The sequence below is a fragment of the Ursus maritimus genome, unplaced genomic scaffold, assembly GCF_017311325.1.
Source record: "Ursus maritimus isolate PB19 unplaced genomic scaffold, ASM1731132v1 scaffold_10, whole genome shotgun sequence".
NCBI classification, from domain to species: domain Eukaryota; kingdom Metazoa; phylum Chordata; class Mammalia; order Carnivora; family Ursidae; genus Ursus; species Ursus maritimus.
The window spans coordinates 23,590,040-23,609,319 of record NW_024423344.1 but is presented as its reverse complement, the minus strand read 5'-3'; the positions used below and the strand labels follow the sequence as shown (position 1 = coordinate 23,609,319).

The following is a 19,280-nucleotide window of genomic DNA, read 5'->3' as shown; positions in this document are numbered from 1 at the left end:
ACAGCCTACCACTTGGCTGGTATTTCCTTCCATGGTATTAACACTGTTAATAGTTCAATATCAACTGTTCTGAGTAGTGAACAAAAGATTAATACACACATACATATACACACCGAGGGACACAAAGGAAAACATGTTTTTTTTAAAGAAGGGACCAGGAGGTACACACATAAACATCAGAATTCAAGGGAAATATCTGTAAGTAGCTCCACAATACGTAATGCCATGCCCCAGCACATGATCTACAGATCAGTTCCCTGAAGATATTTAGTGCAATGAGGAACACATCGCCGTCTACTGTGTTTACTTAGAAAAAAGAAAAAAAAACATTAATCCGAGTCACATTGGGAGATTTTTATTAACTTAGATTGACATTGTTAATTTTGTCTGCCAAGTCCTTAGTGAATATACCTTTATTTGATACAAACCTACCAGTTCTTATCAATACCACAGGATCATGAAGACTTACAGTAATCAATGTTTTATAATGATTAAAACAATGTTCAAATAACAAGTTACTTCACTGACATACTTGAAAGAATATTCTGGGGAGTGTTTGAAAGCTCTGTTTATAAATAGTAATTGATATATTTAGATAGGTATTTGGTGTTGAAGATAAACACTTCTTTATAAAACATTGTTTTAATACAGTGCTCTACTAATGAGGCTAGTTATTAGATATAATATATTTCTAACACCAAAGAATAAAGCTTTATCTTCATATTTATTTTATTCATAGGACTCTTATCAATGAAGAGTGTTGAATCTAACAATAAACTGGCATATTGAGAGTGACATTCCATAGAAGTGAGAAAGAAAGTTGCAACAGAAGAAACTGGATCACTGCATTACACATTCTTTATACAAACAGCCCACTCTGAACAGTAGAATTAAATGCAGATAAAATGCTTTTAAAAGTTTTTGTGCCTAGCTGGCAATTACAATCTCCACACACTAAAGAGAAAAGGGACAATAATAACACAGAAACAGTATTTTTAACGATTATAGCACATTTAACACCTTCAGCCATCCACTGGGTTCTCAGATCAGATCGGCAACTGAAATTTCACATCCACCTGGGCTTGCTTGGCTAAGGTCACTATTTCAGAGAGCTTTACAACCTGAAAGGAAAAAACAAAGCATCTTTGTCTCTTATGTCCACGAAACCATAAAATCAGAACTACCAGGAAATGTGAAATTAATGCACAATCTTTCTCACTTAAAACATCTGGGCTATTCTGACATTGTTAGAAATCACTTCACACTCTCACAAGTTTGCCACTCTTGAAGGATAGTCAAATCTGAGACTCTTCATAACTCATGCCTCAGCTCAGTACATTCTGATTTCATATATATACATACCTCTTTTTTAATGCCTAAATTTTATCTATTTTAAAGGCAGAAACAGTGATTGTCTTAGTTGGACACCACAGAATGCAAAGTACATCTAATCAAAAGTCTGCTTAAATAACATGTAGACAATCGTAACTTGCAATATCAGGATAGGAGCTTGGGTCTAGGAGTTAGTATTTCACTTTTTGTCAAGCTGAATTCCAATAACATGTCTATAATCTGTCTGAGGACAGCCAGCTGGTACCATACGGAAGACTAAAATTAAACATGTCTAAACCAAACACAAATTCAGCTTCTCTCCTGCCCAGGAGAGTAGTTAAGAAAAGGTTTCGATAGGCCCCCTGGGTTCAAATCCCACTCTGATGTTTATGACATGTGATCTTGATGAATAAGTTAATTTATTTAGCCTCTGTTTCTACATCTATAAAAACGGAAATTATTTAATCAAATATAATGAGATAATGTACCTGAAGAAAAAAGCTTATCACTGCATGCACAATAAATAATTAAGTGGCAGCAGTTGCTACTATCATCATCATCACATTACTATTAATACTGTCATAATTTCCATAATCTCATAGTCAGTAGAACACTGTAGTCACAATTTAAATCAACTGTTCACTTTTATCTTTCATGGTCTATTTGATCAAGATTTGATTGATTCTTCCACTTTTTTTTCCATGTCCCCAAAGCTTTCTGAAACACTTTCGCTCTACCATTCCCTTGCTCAAAATCTTAACTTAAACTCAGTATTGAGGGCGGCCTGGGTGGCTCAGTGGGTTGAGCATCTGCCTTTGGCTCAGGTCATGATCCCGCATCAGGCTCCCTCACCCTCTGCTGCTTCCCCTGCTGCTCTCTATCAAATAAATAAATAAAATCTTTAAAAAAATAAAAGTAAAAATAATAAAATAAACTCAGGATTGAGCATAAATCTGTCACTAAAGTGCAGCTGATTTTTATTTACTAATAAGTACTTTCCCAAAGTACGTCCCAAAGAAGGACATAAGACCTTTATTATCTTTATGAAATGATATCACATTAACTCAGAAATCTCAAAAGCCCACTGCTGATTAAACCATACAGCCCCAGAGTATTCCATGAAATGACTATAAACAACATTTGGAAAGAATCAAAAGCTCTCATTTAAAAACACCTCTATGTCTACTGTGGAGTGTGCTCCAAGACAGATTAAGTAAAAGAAATGAGGTAAAATTTATGCTATCATCATACAATGTGAGAAAGTGGATATATATGTGTGTGTGTGTGTGTGTATACACATACACATACAAATGTACACACATACAATATCTGCTTATTACTTCAAAAAAGTGGAAGGATGAACTAAAAACTTCTTTAAAAAACTGGTTATGTGTGGGGAAGGAAGAAACAGGAATAAGTATAAAAGCTAAATTCTCTGAATATACCTTGCTTTAGTTTTGACTTTGGAACCATGTAATATTTATATAAAGCAAAAATTCCTTTAAAAATAAATAAATGAGGGGCTCCTGGGTGGTTCAGGAGGTTAACTGTCTGACTTTGGCTCAAGTCCTGATCTCAGGGTCCTGAGACTGAGAGTCCCACATAGGGCTCCCCACTCAGCGGGGAGTGTGCTTGTCCCTCTGCTGCCCCCCACTCGTGCTCTCTCTCTCTCAAATAAAATCTTTAAAAAATATAAATAAATACATAAATACATAAATAAATAAATAAATAAATGAAACTAACTTAGATTCTAAAATGAACCAGCTAATATTCCAATAATGAGTGTTTCTGCTAAATATTAAGAGCGCCGAACCCCTCGTATCGCCCATCTTACACACTTTACAAATTTGTTCGTAGATTAATGCAGCCTGCTTACCATTTTAGCAGCTTCATCCAAGTCATCACAAGCAAGAATTTTAAGTCCACTGTCTGTTATCAGTGCCTTAGCATCATCAACTCTTGTACCTGGAAATGATTTATGCAAATATAAAGATGTTTTAAATATATGCACAAAATCATTTAAAATGCTGGTGACAATATGAAATTTCAACATAGGAGTACTGCCATCATTTAACATAAATGGCTCTAAAACCAAAGAAAATACTGTAAAAGTCTGGAGTTGCTTCATGAAATATCTTGCCCTACCATGTCAATGGTAACTCAGGCAAGCCAGAATTTAAGACAAAGCACAACAAATAAATAACATATTAAATTATACCAAGCAAAACTATAAACAATTTTGCCCCAATGTGAGAAATATTTTTAAACCCACATTTGAAAAATTTCCTATTATATAACATTTTCATTTAAAAGATAAAGCTATTTGGAAACTGTATTTTAAATGAACTGAACTCCTTGGAATTATGAACTTTTAAACAATCAGAGTTCATGGAACAACAGCAAGTTATCTTTTACACTCACCTTGTAACCGTACCACAATAGGGATTTTAATTTCCAAATCCTTTACTGCCATAACTATACCCTGTGCAATAACATCACACCGCATGATTCCTCCAAAAATGTTGACCAGAATAGCCAGTACCTGTGAATAAAACAGTTTTTGTAGATTAAAATTTAAACGCAAGGAGTCTGTATCCTTCCTTCTCAAGAAAATACTAGTGGTCTGTGCCTTACGATACAAATTAATTTCATGGTGATATTTTCCAGCCAGACCATCACATTCTCTGCAGCTCTCATCACTGAAGTTTATGCAGTCCACCACCCACCAAACTTACTCTCCTCAACTTGGGTGATTTCAACCCCTGGCTCATAGTCTCTTCTCTCCCAGCCCACATGAACAAGATTCCCTGATTCCATTTACTTGTTTTCTACTAAACATAGCCATTCACCAACATGACTGCCCCAGATCATGATATAAGATAACACCACATGCAGATCTCCAATTTAATGTTCATCACCTATCATTCCTTCTTCATTTATCCCCACCAACTCAACCAAATTCTCACACAAAGCAGAACCTCAAAATCACTCAGTTTCTCCTAAATACCTACTTCTAGCTACACTTCACATTCAAACCTCAAAGCCTGTTTGAATCAGCATTCTTACATCATCACTGATAGTCTGAATCACTGTTCTATCATTTCCCCCCAAAAAAATCTTTATTTTTTAAAAAGAGTCTTATTAGTTCATTCACCTACACCAGAGCTTCCAAGTAGTGAAATACAAATGGGTTACAGACATACCAAGATATTGTTCCCCTCTACCCAGACGCGCAGCTAGGAAGGTTCTGGGACAGGTAGCATCTCTGGGCCAGTGGCCTCTGACTACAAGCAACCTTCTCCATCTACCTTCTATACCCCATTGAAATATCATTCTCTGTGAATGATAGGACATTAAAAAGGTTGAAACACACTGAACTACACTATGCATTCCTTATCTTTACCAATATTACTTCTAAACCCTTAAGAAACGAAGAAATAGACTAGAATTCACAGTGACCTTGGCATGTACCCTCTTCTCTTCCACCCTCCCACCTCATTCTGGATAGCTTCGATACGTACCACAGGCATCATCAAACACTCTAGCCTTAAAGTTACTGGATCTCTACCATGACACTTTTACCTTCAGTTCTTTCAACTAATGATCACCAAGGCTAAATCCTTGACTTGACCAAATGCATGTTTCCAGGAATACCGAGCATATAAATCCCACTCTCTGCTCAACCTCCTCTCCTTTTGCCTCTCACCTCCAACTCCATCAAATCCAGTCTTTTTCTCTTAAAAGCTTCTAGTCTCTCAACCTTGTTCTAATCTCCTAGACTGTATGCTCTCAGCACATCTGGCTTTCTTCACTACAGAGCCTGGAACCTGTGGCTCAGCAATTCAATGACACTGTCACTGCATACTTAATTCCCCCATGCCCATTCCTCTCAAGACCAGTCTGCCTCTGCCATCCCTACAAACAATGCACATCTTGGATGATTCCAGCCAATCAGGTTTACTCATTCCAACTTCAAGGAAAACCTAAAAAGTTACAACAACAACCCTGAAACATTAGCATAACCTAAATGGCAGTAAAATAATGACTCTTCACTAATAATCCTTTCTTTAGTGGTCTGCCTCGTACCTCTCACTTTCTTCAAGCCTCCTATCCCGCTTCAAGCTCTCCAATTTTTAGATGTTATCTTCCGAGTTAACCTCCTCCCTAAAGCTAATCTCACCACCTCATTAATGTGTTTTATCTCCTCCAGGTCTTCACTCACTTAGCTAAACTCACTTTCTTCTTCCTCAATCTCTTCTCTCTCCAGCTAGAAACAGCTCATATTCTTGGTCTTCTAAGCAAACAAGCAAGCAAACACATACTAAACAGCTCTCCTCAACCCCACCTCCATTCACCTGCTAACACGATGTCCTTCTGCACCCTGGGGGCGCCTAGGTGGCTCAGTCAGTAAAGCCTCTGACTTCCACTCAGGTCATAATCTCAGGGTCCTGGAATGGAAGCCCTGCAGGGTGGGCTCCACACTCAGCAGGGGGTCTGCTTCTCCCTCTCCCTCGGTTCATGCTCTCTCTCTCTCTCTCAAATAAATAAATAAAATCAAAAGAAAGAAGAAAAAAGAGAAGAGAAAAGAGAGAAAAGAAAGAAAAGAAAAGAGAGTAGAAAAAAAGAAAAGAAAAAAAAGATAAAACAAGACCCTAAAAGGGTAATCTCTCTTGGAAGTCTTTACTCCCTCAATTCCCAATCACAATTCAACCCATTAGAACCTGGTCTCTGCCCCCTTCTCCCCTATTGTGCTTGTTAGGGTTCCCAATCACTAATTCAGTCCTTACTTTACTTGATCACTCCTACAGATGGACACTGCTGCCTATCCCTTACTTCTCAAAACTCTCCACCTTGGCCTTGCTGTCATCGCTCTCCCCTGATCTGCAACTATCTGTAGGTTTGTTCTCTCTCTTTTACTGGGTCTTCCTTCTCTATTCAATCCTTCAGCTCTGGGAGTGGTGGGGGGGGTTCCCATTCTTGGTTTCCACATCTCACTCACATGGGTCATCTTACCAACTCCTATATAACACTTCAACTTTTCTCGAAGTACCGAGGACTCTCTTAATGTCTGCATCCAACCATATAGCATCCTTATAATCACCTGCTAGATACAGTCACCACAATCCAAGCTTAACACATTCAGTCAGAAATACCTATTTCCCTACTTTGCCTGACTACACCAAAGGCATCGTTACCCCATGATTCTTCCCAAACAAAAGTCCTAATGTTAACCTAACCAACCCTTCTCCATGGCCTCCCAACAAAAAAGGGAAAATATGAATTTAATGCTTCTACCTCAGAAATGCCTCTAAATTAGGTTTCTTTGCTTCATTCTTACTGACACTACCTTTGTCAGGGACCTCTTCATATTTTTGCACAAGCAGGTATAACAACCAAATTATCACTTCTGCCAGCGCCTCCCTCCCCTCCATTTCATCCTCTACTAGCAGAGTTACCTTCTTTCAAAAAAAATGTAAATAATAAACAAACAAACAAAAGGGTACGGGATATATTTGTATACAACCCTGTGTATGGCCTAGGGTAAGGGAGTTAAAATCCAAATTCCCTAACTACAGATACAGAGATCTTTACAACGTGGTCTCAATTTGCCAATATTAATCATTCATTCCAATAATGCTGTATTCTTACACATAAGCATCTTACCATTCCATAAACATAGTGGACTTTTTTGGACTCTATATATCTTTGTATATTTTCTTCCTCTTGCCTAACTCATTCAATTTCTCAAGACAGCTCAAGGAATCATTCATTCAGGGAAGGCCTCCCTGATTTTCCTACTAGTTACCAGCTCTGACTTCTGTTCCTCCACAGCACTACATTCGGTTTATCACCCCAGTCAGACTATAAATGCCTTGACCTAAGTAACCATGTATTCCCAAATCCAAGTACAGTGTTCAACACAAAGAGACATAATAAGTATACAACTACTTCAGTGCTATCCACATTGTCTTCCTGGATGCCTGGCCTGTTTCCAACTCCAATGCCCTTCCTGTCAGTCCACAACACTGGAATTCTTCATATGCTTTTCTCCATTATGAACAGAAGAAATCTTGGCAAGATTCAGAGAGATTAAAAGGAATCTTAGAACATGGAGAAGAAGAGTTGGCTGAAACTGAGATTATAAAAGATCCACCTGATTCCCCAGAACCTCCAAACAAAAAGCCCCTTATTGAGATGGATGAAACTCCACCAGCAGAAAAATCAAAAGGGCCAGTGTCCTTATTATCCCTGTGGAGTAACAGAATCAATACTGCCAATTTCAGAAAACATCAGGAGTTTGCTAGACATGTGAACTCTGTTAATAACAGAGCTGAATTGTATCAACATCTTAAAAGAGGAAAATGGAATGGAGACAACAGAATATGGCAAAGCCAGCCAGTAGTGAAGAATGACTTGAGAACTAAGATTTACTATATTGCATACTTACTTTGGGCAGAATTTGATATAAGTACTTTTACAGCAAGATTGTATAGTTATGTTGCCTGGATTGGTTTTTACATTTTTAAAATACTTCAACTAACTTTATCTTTTTTGTACTAATTGTAAAATTGGCACACATATCAAAAAATATACATTTGAAATTTGTCCTCCCAAATCACACAAATTTATCTTATGGAAAAAGGATATTCCCTCTAGAAATGTTTTTTAAAAAATTCTTAGGCTTCTCTTTGCCAAATAAAACAATTAAAATTTCTGGGTAAAAAAAAAAGCCTAAAGCCATACTTAGAAAAATAATTAGAATTCTAGTTCACCTCAGGAAGTATTCAACAGTTAAATAATTACATAATACTCTACTTTTAGAGTTTATGCCAAAAGAAGCTACAGAAATATAGTTCCAATAAGATTTGTTTATTTTTTGAATAGTTAATAAACAAGGAAAATAAACACTTTTATTTTTCATTTCAGTTCAATGCTTTCTATAAAACTAATATGGCAAATAATTCTAGAGGCTCAAAGAGTGGTAAAATAGATTTTTAAAAAACAACTCTAGCGTCTAACACCACAAGTAAAAAGGTACACTGTCAGCAGCATCAATAATGAATACTTATTAATGACTTCTGTATGCACTGGGGACTATGCCAGCCACAGGAAGAGGCAACAGTGAGTAAGCGATGATCTTTACCAATGAGGAAGTCTCAGTTGAGTTTAGTACAACTGGTTCCACTGAAGCCACGATCTTATTTTTCCATAAGTCTTACGAAACCCACAGTGGCCACACAGTATATATACTTCTTTAAAAAATGATTGATAATATGTGTATCTTTTGGTTCATGATGCTTCACATCCCTTGTATTCTGATAATCACTTATAAAATCATAGTTCTAATTTATGGCCTATCTATATGTGAAAGATTTATGAAAACTTTAAAATGAGTGTTTTAGAAGAACACATTAGTGAATGTGAAAAGTGGTTCAAGATATGCTAGCCAAAAAACTCAAACTATGTGTTTTGAAAGATACATACTTATGAACGGGTGAACTAGATGGCATGTGAATTATATCTTAATAAAGTTGTTTCTATAAAGATATATATGCAAACAGAGAGAAAGGGAGTGTGTGTGTGAGGGTGTGCGCACGTGTGTGTGTGTGTGTGTGTGTGCATGTGAAATATACAAGCATTAACAAGTCAAAAAAAATGATAGAATTAAAGGTAGGTTTAATTTTCTTCTTTGGAGCTTTATAGATTTTCCAGATCTCTTGACTTTTGTGGTCAACTAATATCTCCAGCAGTTTTCCACAGGAATGGCTCCCATGCTAGATCACTACCATTTACAGTATTACCCAATACCATCTAATATATCTTCATCTTGTTTTCTAAATTACATTGGGAAACTTCACTTTTTTTTCTAGTTAACTTTTATTGCATTGATTTCAGCAACTTTTTCCAAACTAGTTAGGTCTTCTGAAATTTAACGCTCTACATACTGTAATGACCACATCTACTAATTAATCAAGTTACTTCTTGTCATTCAAATTCTAAAACATAAGCCCTGCCCTTACCTTTTTATCTGAAGTGATAAGCTTAAATGCTTCTGTTACTTGATGGACTGTGGCACCACCACCAACATCAAGAAAGTTCGCTGGAGTCCCTCCATGAAGTTTTATTATATCCATTGTGGCCATAGCCAAACCAGCACCATTTACTGTCAAAGAGGGAAAATGACTTGTATAAACAACAAACATAAAGAAAATAAATTAAGTTCAGCCAATGCAACTTTAACATAACAACAAATGGTACCTAGACAGCCTATATTTCCATCGAGGCCAATGTAGTTAAGATTTGCCTTAGCTGCACCTCTCTCCCTTTCATCTTCCTGCGTCCAGTCCTGTAAGTCAAAGATTTTCTTCTGGCGATAAGCTGAATTAGAATCAAAATTGATCTTTGCATCCATGCACAGCACTTTGAAGGGGAAAAAAAAGTGATCTTAATTTCAAGACAAACACAATAAACCAACCAATAATCAAATGTTCTTAGTTTAGGAGGAAATGGTTTTGTTACTTATTGGAAGTATTTCAGTTTATGATCACAATGTATTCAAACTGTTTATTAAAAAAGAATATTTGGGAATTAAAACTGCTCCATCAATGTTACTAGTTCTACATCCATCCTAGGCAAATAATAAAGATAAAAAGGGGGGGGGGAACCACTTCAAAAACACTTAAAATTTATTTTAAAATTACCAAAAACTAACAAGCCAAGCACCTAGCTAACCCCCCTGGACCCCACTGCCTCTTAGCTACTTAAGGACATTGTTCCAGCAATTCTATCCTTCCCGCATTATAAACTGCCCCTCTTTTGCTATTGGCTAAATCCCAATGATTTGCAAAAATGCTGTTATTTCTCCCAACGTAAAAAAGAAAAAAAAATATTTTGCCACCTCTTCCTCCTTACTCTTCTCTTCATATACAGCAAAAATCCTTGAAAGAGTTGTCTATTTAAACCAAGGGTGAGCAAAAAACCAGTATAGCCCAGGGGCCAGATTCAGCCTATGCCTATTTTGTACTGCCTGTGAGCTAAGAACAGATTTCACATTTTTACATATTTTGAATGGGTTGTGAAGAAAGGAGGAGAAAACTAAGGGTAAGAAGAAAAGCAGCAGGAACTAAAAACATATGTGGGCCACAAAACCTAAAATATTTACATCTGCCTACCACTTTGCCTAAACTCACTGTACAAATTTTTTCTCCCACCGTCCTCCCTTAAATCCACTCTAATCAGGTTTTATTTACCTCCAGCACTCTACCAAAATGGCTAATATGAAGGTTACCTCTCCCAATTTCATCTTTCAGTGTTTTATCCCTTCCTCACTCCTCACAACATTCTCCTTGTTGTCCCTGATAATAGGCTGAAAGAACTGAGCAGTTTAAGCCTAGAAGGCTACCCAACACAAGAGACAAAGTTTGAAGTCCAGCTAACTACTACTAACAACAAAAATCAACACTCTTTCAGAGGAAGATAAAAGAATTCTGTCTCTACACCATATCTCCCAAAATATCCAGTATACAACTAATCCGTGAAGGAAAAACAGGAAAATATGACCCCCCAATAAAGAGAAAATGCAGTCAAGAAGAACCAAACCCAACACAACCCAGATTTGGAATCAGAGGACTCTGAAAGCTCTTGTAAATATGTTTAAGGATTTAAAGGAAAATATGACCAAAATAAAGGACTAGATAGGTACCTCAGTAGAAAATAAAACTATCAAAAGGAGTCAAATGGAAAATCTAGAACTAAAAAGTGCAATACCTAAAATGAAAAATTCACTGGATGTGCTTAACAACGTTTTTATTGGAGATGGGTCAATAAACCTGACTTGAAGACAGATAAACAAAAGTTACCCAAGCTGAAAAAAAAAAAGTGACCTGTTAGACAGTATAAAGTTACCTAACATGTGATACTGGAAGGAGAAAGGAAGGAGAATGGGGCAGGAGAAAATATCTGAAGTGATAAAAGAAGATATATCAAGCTAGATTTCTATGTTCAATAAAAATATTCTTCAAATCATGTAAATAAATTTCAAAAAATAAAGACCTCATAAAATTAATAAGAAAAACCATCCATGTTTCCTTTGAGTACTATAAGAGGCTGAATAACGGCCATCCAAAGATAAACAGGTCCTAATACACAAGACCCTGTGAATGTTACCTTGTATGTTCAAATTTTCACAGATGTGATTAAAATAAGGATCTTAGAAGACGACTATCCTGGATTATCTTGAAGGGCCCTAAATTACATCACGAGTATCTTTATAAGAGAGAGGCAGAAGGAGATTAGGCACACAGAGAAGCGGAAGAGGCAATGTGACCACAGAGGCAGAGTCTAGAATGAGGTGGTCACAAACCACAGAATGCCACAAGTTACAAAAAGCAAGGAATGGAGGCTTTCCTAGAGCCTCTAGAGGGAGCACCTTGAATTCTGTGACACTGATTTTGGACTTCTGGCTTCTAAAACTCTGAGAGATTAAGTACCTGTTGTTTTAAGTCACCTAGTTTGTAGTAATTTATTACAGAAGCCAAAGGAAACTAACACAGCTACCAAAGGACATCAACAGAAAATCTGCAGTCTACTGAGGAAAATGTATGCCCAATAAACATGAAAATTCTCAACATCACAAGTAATCAAAGAATTGAAAAATAAATTAAGACACCATTTCCTGATTACTAGTTTGACAGAGTTTAAACCCAATATAAAACTCACTTCTGGCACAAGTAGGCAATGAAACGGACACTTTGTAAGTTAGAACAACTTTTCCAGACAACAATCTAGCAAAGTGTATCTCAAAATGTTATTATCCTGACCCAAGCATCAAACATATGTGAAAATATTATTCTTCTTTGACCCAAAAATTCTACTTTTAAGAATCTATATGAAAGAGGGGTGCCTGGGTGGCTCAGTCGGTTAAGCGTCTGCCTTCAGCTCAGGTCATGAACTCAGGGTCCTGGGATAGAGCCCTGTGTTGGGCTCCCTGCTCAGCAGGGAATCTGCTTCTCCCTGTCCCTCTGCCCCTCCCCCCAGACTGTGCTCTTTCTCTAATAGAATCTTAAAAAAAGGGGCGCCTGGGTCGCACAGCGGTTAAGCGTCTGCCTTCGGCTCAGGGCGTGATCCCGGCGTTATGGGATCAAGCCCCACATCAGGCTCCTCCACTATGAGCCTGCTTCTTCCTCTCCCACTCCCCCTGCTTGTGTTCCCTCTCTTGCTGGCTGTCTCTGTCAAATACATGAATAAAATCTTAAAAAAAAAAAAAAGAATCTATATGAAAGATAATCAAGACTGCAAAGATTTATATACAAATAATATACAAGCCTTTAAAAACTGAAAAATATTTAACATCAAAATATTCTATTATATAGTTTTAAGTTTAAAAAAGGGAAGATACAAACTGAATAGACAATATGATCCCGATTATAGAACAGATTGAATTGAACTACTACAATACTAAAGTGGTGTTAGGTAATGAGGTTATATGATTTTTTTCCAACCTATCTATATTTCTAAAATAAATATATAATGCCCTTAATCAGAAAAGAAAAAAAAACCTCCTTCAAAATATAGAGAAATGCATATAAACAAAAGAGAAACTAAATACAAAGGAAAAACTGGTTTTTAAGATACTTCAGTATCATAAGCTTATTTTGACATAGTTTCCCACAAATAGATGCTAATTTCATTCAAACTTTAATATTCAAACTTTTCCTTTAAGACGGGTCACTTATTTTTCACATCCAAACTAAAGACATTCTCTTAGCAAGAGAATATGGCTGCAGGATTTTACAGCTGAAAATAATTCAGGAATCTTGCTTTCAATGTTATTATTACATAAGGAAAAAAAAAAGAAATACCTGTTTTATACAAATAATTCTCCTTCACTGAACATTTCATTTTTAAAATGTGCCTTTACTCTTTCTAAAAAATTTAAGTTTTATAAACTACCTATATGATCACAAGAGAATTTACTCATTCTTTATACAACCATATAAATGACCAACCAAAAATCAATGTCTATAATAAAGAATATAACTAATTAGAAGTATGAAAGTGAAAGATGATCTACAAATGCTTGAGATTAAAATGTCCAAAGTGACTTGAAACAAAATCCAATAAATTACAGTAATAGAAGTAGTTAATATAAATTATCAAGAAAAAGGGGGATGGGGGCGCCTGGGTGGCACAGCAGTTAAGCGTCTGCCTTCGGCTCAGGGCGTGATCCTGGCGTTATGGGATCGAGCCCCACATCAGGCTCCTCTGCTATGAGCCTGCTTCTTCCTCTCCCACTCCCCCTGCTTGTGCTCCCTCTCTCGCTGGCTGTCTCTATCTCTGTCAAATAAATAAATAAAATCTTAAAAAAAAAAAAGGGGGCGGATGGGGCAACTGGGTGATGGGCATTAAGAAGGGCATGTGATGTGATGAGCACTGGGTGTTATACACAACTGATGAATTATTCAACACTACATCTGAAACTAATGATGTACTATATGTTGGCTAACTGAATTTAAATAAAAATAAATAAAGAAAAGAAAAGAAAGCAAGAAAGAAAGAAAAAGAAAGAAAGAAAGAAAAAAACTTAAGCTACAATAATGCAACTTATATTTTTAAAACAACTATACATGGAAGGTGTGATAATTCAGAATCTCTAAACACATGCAAAAGAAAAGGTGTCAAAGTGACAAGCTAATCTTGCTTCTCTGATGGATAAATATATTAAAAGGACTCAAGCATCAGAATCTATCCTTCGTATAATAAAGATCCACGATGACTCTAAAGTCTAAAACTTATGGGAGACTAAGATGGCTAATTACCAAAACTATAGCCATTTACTCACTACCACACTGGATACTCTACTCAGCATTGCCCAGAAAAACTTTCTGCAATGATGGCAATATTCTATACGTGTGCTGTCTAATATGGTAACCACATGTGGCTACTGAGCAGTTGAAATGTAACTAGTTCGACTGAGGAATATTTTAATCATATATCATTTTAATTAATTTTAATTGCCACATGTGGCTAGTAGCCCCCATATAGTACAGTGCAGCTTTAACCCCCACCATGTATACAAAAATATATATTTAAAGTGTTTATTTTAATAGGTATCTTTAATATTTGTTCATATTCATTCTATTTATCATAAAATAAGTTTCTACATAGGAGTGAATTCACTCCCTTATGAATTCAACTTCCTTAGTGAAGGATATGATTGGTAGATAATTACATCATTAATGTTTGATAAAACGAGATACCTTACCAGTTCCATCTGAATCCTCTACCATTGGATTTATTTCTACCATAGTTGCATCATATTTCAGGAAAAGGTTGTAAAGCTTGACCATATTTTCCGCCGCAGAATCCACAATATTAGGTGGAAATCCCATCTTCTGTGCAAGCTGAAATTCATTTGTCTCTTTATTATAGTACAGGTATGCTGCATATATCTAATCAACATTAAATTCTTGTAAATCAAAAACCTTATAGTTTATCATTAAAATGATAAGCATGAATCATTGTAGTCAAACATGAATGACTGATGTAGCAGCTACTATTACTAAATGGTTAAATAAAACTTTTTATTCATAATTTTCACAAGGCAAGTGGTATGCCCATTTTACAAATAACAAAGAAATTCAGAGAGGTCAAGTGACTTGCCATTTGCCTAGATCCAAGTTCCAGTGTTTATTCCATAGCCTCCATATTGCCTCTAAGCCTTATGGCAAACCTAAACTGAAAGAAGAGGCTTATATTTTATTAAAACGACATATAAAAGGTGGACTGACAATCCCAATGTCCAAATGATAGCAAAAATATTAAATCACCCGATTTTACCTTTTAGGTAATTTATGAAGAGTATTTACCAAGCAATGAAGACACATTCAGTCAAATCAGTATAACTGCATTCATTCAAAAATCTACTGAGTACCTAATATAAGCGAGGCTCAGAAGATACAGGTACTTAAGCTTCCAATCTATAGAAGAGTTTATGGTCTTGAACAGAGATTCCTAACTAGACATGAAGAGCTTTTTAAAAAGTAAATATCCCAAGGTCCCAACCCAGCAGTTCCAGTTCACGAGTTCTATAGTGGACCAAGCCATCCATAATTTTCGAAGTTCCATAAGCAATTCTGAACCACTGGTATAGAAGCTACATGTCTATATGTTTATTCTAACTGCTGCCATTGCTCAAAAACACTATGGAGGACGTTTTCCTCTTTTCCAACTGCTATCTAAGGCTGCAATACATCTGAATTTTAATTACAGAAAATCTTAAATTCTTTAAAGGTGAATATGGATTTTGTAAAAAGTCAAATGCCAATGAAGTAGATAATCAAGCTAAGAAATGTCATTTTCAGTTAAGACTTATTTCAAATAAAGAATAATAAGCTATAAATGAGAAATAATGAAATATTATTTCATTAAGAAAGATTTTCACTAGGTCATAATCCACCATTTTAGAACCATTTGAGAATTAGGACAGAATTCTGATCAACCCAGAATGACATTAATTTACCAAATGCTGTGCTAGGTACTATTTCTGTTCATCTCTCAAAAAACTATAATCTTAGTAGATTATGCTTTCAAGTATTCTTGTAAATCAAGTATTTTTTCTCACCTAAATTTAACTGTCCTGTCATCACTCTCACATAACTACCAATGAATCGCATCTCTGTCCCCTTTAAAGATTTATTCTTTTGCCTAAATGACATTATCAGGGTAATTTCTCTATCTCCTTTAAACCTTTGTGCCAGTCAAAAATTCCTGCTCTATCGTACTTCAGTATCATAAGCTTATTTTGACATAGTTTCCCACAAATAGATGCTAATTTCATTCAAACTTTAATATTCAAACTTTTCCTTTAAGACGGGTCACTTATTTTTCACATCCAAACTAAACAATTTAAATCAATAGCAGTGTTACCAACCTTACCAAGCAACTCTCACAGGCCATGGTATTAAACTTCATGGTTGGGCTTTTTTTTTTTTTTTTTAGCAGGGGGTGGAGAGGGTGGATAGAGGGGTGGGGGAAGAAGTTCACAAAAAGGACAGTACAGAATACTAGTTAAATTGTGGGCAAAATGTATTGTGCACGTGCAGACACTAAAAGTCCACAGCTTTCATCGGGTTCTCAAAAGCATTCATAAATCCTCCAAAAAATAAAATCACTGATCTATCAAAGGATATATAAGACAGTGTCCCTGCCATTCCATACAATTTTATAGGAAATAAAGAGGAGGTTGGAACACATTAAATGCTACCATGGAGATGTAAAATCCAGACTATGATAAATAATAAAGTATAATCACCCCAGGGTCTTCAACAAATGAAATAAGAAAGATGAAGAAAGTGAGGGGAAGAAAACCTATAAATTAGAAAAAGATGTATAAGACAATAACCAAAAGCAATGACAGATCTTATATGGATCCCAATTCAAACAAATTATTTAAAAAAAAAAGAAAAAGAAAGAAAAAGAAAAACTTGAGACAAGGGAATGTGAATGGGTAAGTAAGTAATGGTACTAAGGAATTACTATTACTTTTACTAGGTATGACAATGGTATAGTGCCTATTTTAAAAGCATCTACTTACCTTTTAAAAACAAGTAATGAAATATTTATGGAAACAAAGGAAATATTGTAGATACTTATAAAAGTTTCCATTTCAAACAAGATATTAACTTGCCTTGACACAGTTTTTTTTAAAGTTTCGTCAATCACGTCACATATTCAAAGTTAATGCTCTTTCTTTTTTTAAAAGTATTACAATTATCCAATAAAGCTAGATAGAAATTTTTCAGAATACAACATACCCGGACAGCTTGTTCCTTCTTGATGCCTTCTACAATATCAATAGGTTCTTTAACTATGGCCTCAGGAGTCTCAGCAGCAACATCTTCAATGTTGACACCACCTTGAGAACTTCCTATTAATACAGGACCCTAGCAGGAGGGGAAACACAAACATCTAGATTTTATTTTGGACACATCAATAAAATGTTAAAACATATTCATGCACACTTTCAGACTTAAGCATCTATCACTCCCCACTTCTATTTTTATATTTCCCTGAGAACTTCTCCTTATACCTCCTGCACAGTGCCCCCTTGTAAGTATTCATTTGAAATAATGGAAAAGAAGTAAAAAAGAAGAGGAAGACAACAGCTCACCTGTGAAGGAAAAACATTAAAAATATATATAAAACTTATACCAAATAAGTTAATATAAATACTATATATAAAATATAACCTGTGCATTTCTCTAAAGAACTGAAGGGCAATTAAAGTATTATTTAAAGAACATTTTTAAAATCATAAAAAAAGATACTGATATTTAAAAAGGAAAGTCTAATGAATTAAAGTTCAAGAATTTATAAGCTCTAGCCCTACTGCAAGTTAGTAAAAAAGAAAGTTACCTACCTTGAAACAATAGTTCTGGCTATTATCATGAACAATATAAGAAAAGATATAAATGCTAAATAATTAAATTAACTTTTAAGTCCTCTAAAATCAATCAAGGAAAAAACATTAGAGCAAAATAATCTAATAGATTATTAATTTATGCACAAAACTGGGAATAATCTTAACATGCAAAATCAAGGAAGTGGTAAAACCATATTACTGAAGATTGTTTAATGATATAGGAAAACGATCTCAGCAGTGTCATGTGGGAAAAAAATGACATAAAACTCTAGATTCTATTCTCAATTGTGTGGGATTTTTTAACATAAAGTATGTTTAAACGTGCACCCGCTCACAAATCACACAAACTGAAAAAAGATGGGAAAACATTAAATGATAAGACTAAGTATTTTGTGTCACAATTTCGCCCTCCCCCTCAATTTTCTTTTTTTTTACAATGAACATGGTATTCCTAATGGGGAAAGGCAAAAACAAAAACAAAAGACTATTTTCATTTTTCTATCCCAGCAAGTAGTGTGTTTCAGTAACAAACTCATTTCAAGACATAATGTAAAGGAATAGTATTGTATTCATCACTGGAGAACAAAAGAGTCCTTCAAATTCTCAAAATAAGGCAATAGCCAGAGGAAAAGAAATAACCTATTACCTTTTAAGAGAATTAACTGTTAGTTAGGTGAAAAAATGACTTAAAAAGTAGTACCAGCCTCCATGGAGAAAATTCCATGGGTGGCCCAGAAATGGGTGGTTGGGAGATTTATATTTCCTTGTACATTTTCATACCCTTTAAATTTTATATTATGTGATTAGATTTCAATACACATGTGTAATAAAGAATTTGTCTAGCCTTTGTCCCCAGTGTCTGGACAACCTTTAAACCTTTACTACAACTGACAGTTTATGCTAATGAAGTGACTCATGGTTGGCCCCTAGTTAATACAAAGGAGATGACTCAGGTAGGCCACAGGCCAGGACAGAAAGACAAACACTGTGATTAGAGGTTTGGAGCTTTGAGTCACATGGTATCAGCCCACCCTCTGGGAGGAAAGCTCAACCAAGTGGCCAATGATTTAATCAATCGTGCCTACTTAATAAAGTACCCCTTCCCAAAACTATGGATATCAGCATCAGCAAGATGGTAGAATAGGAAGCCCTAGACTCCATTCTCCCACAGAAACACTAACTTAAAAATATATGATTTGAATTTTATTCCCTTCTATGGGAATAAATCTCTTTATGAGAATGCCAAAAACCAGTTAGGAAACTGTAGTACCTTAAGTTCAACTGCAATGAAACAGGTAAGAAAAGCCATTTCATTTCATCCAAGTCAGCCCCACCCCTAGGCTGACACAGCTAAAGATCAAGAGAAATAGCCCAGTGCCCTGCTTCTTCCTTGGGAGGGAAAGGGGAAAGTGGAATGCATACCTAACATTCCTGCTTTTTAGGCGGCTACGAAGCAACTGGTTTTTGTCTCACCTGACTTGGAGGACTGAATGGGAAAAGTATACTCTAATTAATTTGGGGGGGG

At 35.7% G+C, this 19,280-nt stretch overlaps 1 protein-coding gene across 1 annotated transcript in view; it reads right to left on the bottom strand.

Moving 5' to 3' along the window:
* Positions 1 to 339: 339 nt before the first annotated feature.
* Positions 340 to 19,280, bottom strand: part of SUCLA2 (succinate-CoA ligase ADP-forming subunit beta) — a 45,041-nt gene continuing 26,100 nt past the window's right edge. Inside the window, exons 5-11 of the mRNA XM_040622796.1 lie at positions 17,148 to 17,276; positions 14,597 to 14,735; positions 9,592 to 9,753; positions 9,354 to 9,496; positions 3,754 to 3,874; positions 3,209 to 3,297; positions 340 to 1,121 (exon numbers count right to left, since the gene is read on the bottom strand). Coding sequence (XP_040478730.1) covers positions 1,047 to 1,121; positions 3,209 to 3,297; positions 3,754 to 3,874; positions 9,354 to 9,496; positions 9,592 to 9,753; positions 14,597 to 14,735; positions 17,148 to 17,276 — 858 coding nt within the window. The 3' untranslated portion in view covers positions 340 to 1,046. The remainder of the gene's footprint in view (positions 1,122 to 3,208; positions 3,298 to 3,753; positions 3,875 to 9,353; positions 9,497 to 9,591; positions 9,754 to 14,596; positions 14,736 to 17,147; positions 17,277 to 19,280) is intronic.